This window comes from Pogona vitticeps, chromosome 4 (assembly GCF_051106095.1).
Source record: "Pogona vitticeps strain Pit_001003342236 chromosome 4, PviZW2.1, whole genome shotgun sequence".
NCBI classification, from domain to species: Eukaryota; Metazoa; Chordata; class Lepidosauria; order Squamata; family Agamidae; genus Pogona; species Pogona vitticeps.
Genome location: NC_135786.1, coordinates 178,534,238 through 178,540,770, shown reverse-complemented (window position 1 = coordinate 178,540,770; position 6,533 = coordinate 178,534,238). Strand labels below are relative to the sequence as shown.

Genomic DNA, 6,533 nt, shown 5'->3' with positions numbered 1-6,533 from the left:
TAGTCCTTTTCCGCGGGCGGGCCTCTTCCTCATTTCTTACTGGGCCTTGAGGAAGTAGACACGCTCGGCACGTAGGCCCAGAGAGAGAGGGAGACAGAGCGGGAGAGCGCCGGCCCGCCCACTTCTCTTGACCTTTCGGAAGAGGGTGCCGATGACCCCGGATGCAGAAAGCGGTGTCGCTTCACTTCCTGCGAGCGGGACGGTGGAAAACGGAACCGCGGCAGGTGAGCTCAGGGGCTCTCGGGAGGGGAAAGACACCCCCCATCCCGGCCCGGCAAAGGGAGGTAGGCTTCCCTCATGGCAGGGAAACCCGTAGGCCGACGTGCGGGTTTCTCCGCCTCCTAAAGTCTTGGAGGCCTTAAGGGCTTTTGCAAGAGCTGTGAGGGCCTTACAACTAATAAAAATGCTAGTAAGAGCAGTAATGGGTTTTCCTTGTCCTATCCCGGGGTTAAGAGACGTTGAGGCAGGTTCGGGAATAAAAAGGGCATGCCAAGTGGAAGCTGCGACGAGGGGCAAGGGGGTGATAATGGCGGCGGTGGAGGGAGGGAGGAAGGGGCTTGTATTTCCGTGGCAATAAATAGGCGGGAAGCGAATTCGAAGGCCCCTGTTTAGGAGCCGGCTCTTCTTGCATGGTTTGAGGCAGCCTCCAGTCTAAGACACTTAGGCAGGCTCCGCGGTTAAATACGGTGATCCGGATTAAGGGCGCATAGGATTGGTGGATAAACAAGTGATCATCAAACCTCTTCCCGATCGTGAGTTTCGCAGACAAGTATCAAAAGATTTGTAGACAAATCGCAGCGGAGGCGGGAAGTAATGCTGTTGGTAGTCTGCCCTTCAGAAGAGCCTCGTGGGGTATGGAGATGCTGAGCGTCTCTTAAGAGTGGGTGGAATAGAGAAAAGTGGCTGGAGGTGGAATGGGATATTTTGATGAGATGTCCTACAAGACTGCCTTTGCTCCATGGTAAAATAAAGTTTGTGTGTTCATGAAAGCTTTTCAGGGGTTTGTTACCCATACTACCATTTTTGTAGAAATGTATGAACTAAGTGTTTAAAATACACATTTATGGAAAGATTGATGAAATGTTAATATTATTTTAAGATTATTATGATTTAGCTTTCTTTATCATTTGTAAATTTAAATCATTTAATTTTTTCCCCAAGCCAGCAAGAATCTCTCTCAGATAGAGGAGTTAGATATGGAGTAGAGGCGATAGTAAGTTCTTCATACACAACTTTCCTTATAGATTTTGGAATGTTTGTTGTGCCAACACAGCTACCACAGCTTTTTGTTCTTAATTCTTGAAGTTTAGTATCAGGTTTAGGTTGAAAATGTTTTGACTTAATGACCTCAAGTAGAGCATGGACAGTGATTAACGATCAAAATAGTATATTAGCAATGTCTAGATTATAACATTATTTGGTGACATTGAACTCTAAGTCTTAGTTCAGTAACAATAACAGTAACAACAAATAATGTATGTTTGCAGCTCTTTGTGTGAGAACAATTCCACAAGCATGACAGAGGTATCAGGGAGTGAAAACAGAAAACGAAAACAGGTTGAAGAAGCTGATAGTGCAACTGCCAAACATTCAAAGGCTGATTCCCCTGCCGTTGCAAATGATAAAATCTCAGATAGTAGTCACTATGAGGACAGTCAATCAAGAGATGGGAATGCTATTGATGACAAACCGATAAAGTTGGATGGTGAAACTGAATTGGTGAGTATTTCGGGATTTGATATCTTAAGCAGTTCAGCATAGTGGCTGGAAGTTATGTATACTTTGTGGAGGATTGTGTACGTTAATACTGTGAAAGGATATTCTGGATAGGTTGACTTCTTACTGGATTCACATTTTTTGAGATGCTTCTTCCTTGAATTGTTTGCTGTAGCCACCAGTGCACATACATGGTGTTAGTGCTGTGTATGTGTATAATGGATGTATAATGGTATTGTTACTGCCAAAGCCCGTTTCCTATTTTCGGTCTCCAGCAAGGGATCAGACAGGACGGGACCAGCTGAACCCAAAGTCCAGTTTTATTGAATAATCAATACAAAGTCAGATGGGATTTATCTTAAAGGCAGATAAGACCCCAAAATACAGTGCACAGGTGCTTTATAACATAACAAAAGAGTCATAAAGTTCTACAATATGATTGGCTAACATTTTCCTAAATGTTGGATCCTAAACCTAATTGGTATTAATGCAAATGTTACAAAATTATTGGTCCCCTATAGATATAAGATGCCCAAATTCCCCTTTTGACCTTCCAGGGATTCCCCGTAGTTTCTGGAGGAATGCGTATTCCATCTTCCTTTTTTAAAAAACACATTGTATTAGTTTTTCAATATATCTACATTTGATTCGTGCTTGTTAAACATGGGTTGCTTATAATTATTTGTTTCTGCCTCTTGGTGTCTTTTTAATTGTCCCTTCAGAATCTATACATTTTTTAAGAATTTAAACCAATCATATGTGTATTTTAGTTTACCATATTGGCTAGTATCATAATATTGCTCTCATAGTTTACAGTGTTCTCATAATCATCTAATAACATACCTAATAAAAGCAATTCTGGTTTCAAATCTATAATGTTTTGAGACAATTTAACCAACCAACTTTGTGTTTTATACCAATAATTTCCTTTATATAATTGTTTATCCATTTCTATGTCCACATATTCTGTCATGTTTATATCAATATCATATCTAATACAGTGGTGCCCCGCATAGCGATGATAATCCGTTCCGGATAAATCGTCGCTATCCGGAATCGTCGCTATACGGGGCAGAACACCCCATAGGGGTTCCTATGGGGGATAAACTCACCGCTAAGCGGAAATCCTCCATATGGCCGCCATTTTCGCCACCTTGGTAAGCGAGGAAAACACTGTGGGCGGCCATTTTTTCCTTCTGGCGGCCATTTTGGAACTGCCGATCAGCTGTTTTCTAAACATCGCGATGCGATCACTTTTGCGATCGCAAAATCCGCATTGCTATGCGGATTTGTTGTTAAACAGGGTGCTCGTTGTGCGAGGCACCACTGTATATGTTAATTGTTTGTTTTACTTCTTTCTTATATCTAGCTTCAACTCAACTTAAGAACCACCATGTTATGCCTTTACCCTGATTAATGATCCCTTATTTCAGTTTAATTCTCTTTTTAATATATAAAATATGTCCCCTTACAATTCCAGAAGTTAGGTGTCAACGTTGAGGGCCACCTTAATATTTTTTCCTTTACATCTTTTCTAAGTACGGTGGTGCCTCGCTAGACAGTTACCTCGCATGACAGTTTTTTCACTAGACATTGGCTTTTTGCGATCGCTATAGCGATTCGCAAAACAGTGATTCCTATGGGGGGATTTCGCTGGACAATGTTTGGTCTCTGCTTCGCAAACCGATTTTCACTAGACGACGATTTTGACAGCTTCCTCCGTGCTCACAAAACAGGTGTTTTCGGGACCTAAGCTTCATAAGACAGCGATTTAAACAGCTGATTGGCGGTTTGCAAAGCCACTTTCCTATGGCCGATCTTCACTAGACGACGATTCTTCCCCATTGGAACGCATTAAACAGGTTTCAATGCATTCCAATGGGGAAATGCTTTTTGCTAGACAATGATTTCGCTAAACAGCGATTTCAGTGGAACGGATTATCATCCTCTAGCAAGGCAGCACTGTAACTCCTCTTGTTTGTCTTTTCTCAATTCTTATTTCTATCTCTAAAAATTCTGTCATCCCTTTTATCGTTTGAGATCATTTTATGCACTTGATTGATCTCCAATTGATCTTTCAGGCTATTTTGAATTAATTCCGCTGATTCTCTCCCCTTAGCACACCTAAGATTCTCCTTGGCTCCAGGATTAGAATTAAATCTCCTAAATTTTCTCCTCTGATTTCCTCCAGCCCTTCCTTTGGTTGGCATTCATCATCCACCGTCTTCACATTTCCTTGTTCATTTTTCTCTGGCCCTTGTTGGAGATAGTCCTTCTTTAGTTGCTTCTTGAATAATTTTGCCTCTTCGTTGTGGAATCTCAATATTTCTAAAATTGCTTGAAGGGTAGATTTTGTTTCATCCCAAAATTTTCTTTGTTGTAGCATTATGTCCTTGGATGTCAAATACCTGTATTCCAAGTGAAAAATGTCCAGTAGCTTAAAGCAGTCAGTCCAGTTCCATCAATAATTGCTTCAATAAGTCCACTTTAATAAATTGATCATCTTTAGGGTTAATTTTGAATCCAGTCGCAGATGTAAGTTGAGAGCTCAGTTCACTCAATGTTTGTATTCATGGCCTGATATTTGTTGTAATCCAGCCCTGAGAACTCTCCATTCCAGTATTGCTTCTATCCCGGCCTGTGTTCCAGTCAGGTTCAGAACCCAGGATACATCCAAATGTTTTTATTGTTCCACATAGGTCCACGTTAGTCAGATATATATTCCAAGATGAATTGTCTTTGTCAGACTTTCCAGGGTTAATTTGTCTATATTTTAGTCAGTTCTCAGGAAAAAAAGGAAAGTCAAAACAGATTCCAAGTTTGAATATTCAAGGCCTTAGTTCTGGGCTTTTTGCCAGTGCTGTAGATAGCTGTATATAGCCATAACATAAACAGTTTAACTCCCAGTGTTGTTTGGCTAATAATAATTTTAAGAGGAAAATTTCTTAAGTTTCTAACACCAAAGTAATACCAAACTTTCTTCCTTGAAGAATAATTAAGTGTTTAATTAGTGTCCAGTATTTCCTTTGTGACTCTTCCCCCTCTCCAGATCCACCTCTGCTCTTTAATTGGTGGGGATAAGATATGCTTATTTCTGTTAAAAGGATTATTTCATCCCGGGACAGTCATAGAGCAGTATCTTTATAATTTTGTATCTCACCCAGTGGTAAAGATGATGTTAATTAGTTGATTTATCGCTTCTCTGTTACCGGCTGCCGACGACTAGCAAGCAAGCTGTTCAGCTTCTCATTTCCACCTGCTGGTTGATTGAAGAGTTTTCCTGGATCAAATCAGGGGTAACCGCCATTCCCTCTGCCCCGTGATCAACAGGTTTCTCCCCCAGTTCGCCAACTCTTTGGGGTGGTTTTAATCCCCTGGGGGGGTACCAGACAGGTCAGAATTCAGCTCAGGAGATGGAGCTCCGTATTCCTGCCGCTGTCTCGTCGCAGCATCAAGCCTGAAGCCACGTATTCCATCTTTCTGATCTATTGATATACAGTGGTGCCTCGCTTAACGAGCGCACTGTACAACGACGAAATCGCATAGCGATCCCTTTTTTGGGATCACTAATGCGATCGCTCAATGACTTTTAGATAGGCTGAAAATCGCTTTGCGAAGATCGGTAAGCGTTTCGCTTACCGATCTTCGCAAAACGAAGCCCCGACGACCAGCTGTTCGAAATGGCCCAAAATGGCCGCCAGAAGCCCCAAAATGGCCGCGCGCAGTGTTTTCGTGCCCTCGTTAAGCGAGGGGAGGGCGCGAAAATGGCTGCCGGCCATCCCGGAACATCGCTGAATGGTGAGTAAAGGAGCTGATTGGAACGCATTAAACACTGTTTAATGTGTTCCAATGGCTTTTCCTGCCTCGTTCAGCGATGTTTCGCTATAGCGAAGGTTAGTCCAGAACGGATTAACCTCGCTATGCGAGGCACCACTGTATTTGTTTCCTTCCTGCGCCTAAATATATGGCCTTCAGTCTCTAGCTCCCTGCTGGTTTTATGTTTCGACTATCTTCACTTGTGTTCTTGCCGTTTGTTAGTTCAAATGTAAATGGATGGAAGGTGAAAAACAGAAAAGCCATCAAATGCTAGAGGTTACATTCTTTGGTAAAAACAAATTCATTCTTATTCTAAAATTATGATTTATGCCAGGTATCGGTATGTTTACAGACTTTTTGATGTGGTTTAATGCTTTTGTTTTAAGACTGTCAGATATATACTTGTAAATTAAAAATTTGACATAAGGATTCTGCATTTGACCAGTGGAAAAATTGTTTTTAATTATATTGTTATATTTTGTTGTAAGCCGCCTAGAGTGGTCTTAATTGACTAGATAGGCGGGATATAAAATAAATAAATAAATAAATAAATAAATAAATAAATAAATAAATAAATAAATAAATGTAATATTTTATTATGATTCCTAATAAATGTGCGAAGCAAACTGAAAGATGTTGGACAAATCAAGCTTCTTTACTGAGCCAGTGAATTTGTATTGTTTACATTCTCATCTCATACTCTTTCCAGGTTGTTGCAACCGGTACTGGGTTTGCAGAGGATGGAAAGAACTTGGTTAGTGAAGCAAATAGAGCAGTTTTCACAGCTGCTGAGATAAAGCCTGTTGGTACTGAGAATGATAATAAAAGACATAAGGAACCTTGTAACACAGCTGAACAAAGTGGAGTGACTGTTGCTCCTGAAAATAAAAGAGGAGAAAAGAGAACACGTGAATCTGATTCTGAAAAGAAAACAGTGAGTGTTTCAATAGTAGTCTCATTTTGATTATTGAGTTATGACAAGGTAGGGACATTCTTCCTAT

At 40.9% G+C, this 6,533-nt stretch overlaps 1 protein-coding gene across 3 annotated transcripts in view; it reads left to right on the top strand.

The window, feature by feature from the left end:
* The first annotated feature begins 60 nt into the window (after positions 1 to 60).
* The window catches only part of RNMT (RNA guanine-7 methyltransferase), a 28,189-nt gene continuing 21,716 nt past the window's right edge, over positions 61 to 6,533 (top strand). The window contains exons 1-3 of one of the 3 annotated variants that reach the window (XM_020791748.3): positions 61 to 224; positions 1,488 to 1,719; positions 6,242 to 6,466. In XM_020791748.3, coding sequence (XP_020647407.3) covers positions 1,516 to 1,719; positions 6,242 to 6,466 — 429 coding nt within the window. In that variant the 5' untranslated portion in view covers positions 61 to 224; positions 1,488 to 1,515. The other 2 variants (XM_020791750.3, XM_078391501.1) reach the window with 2 other exon arrangements.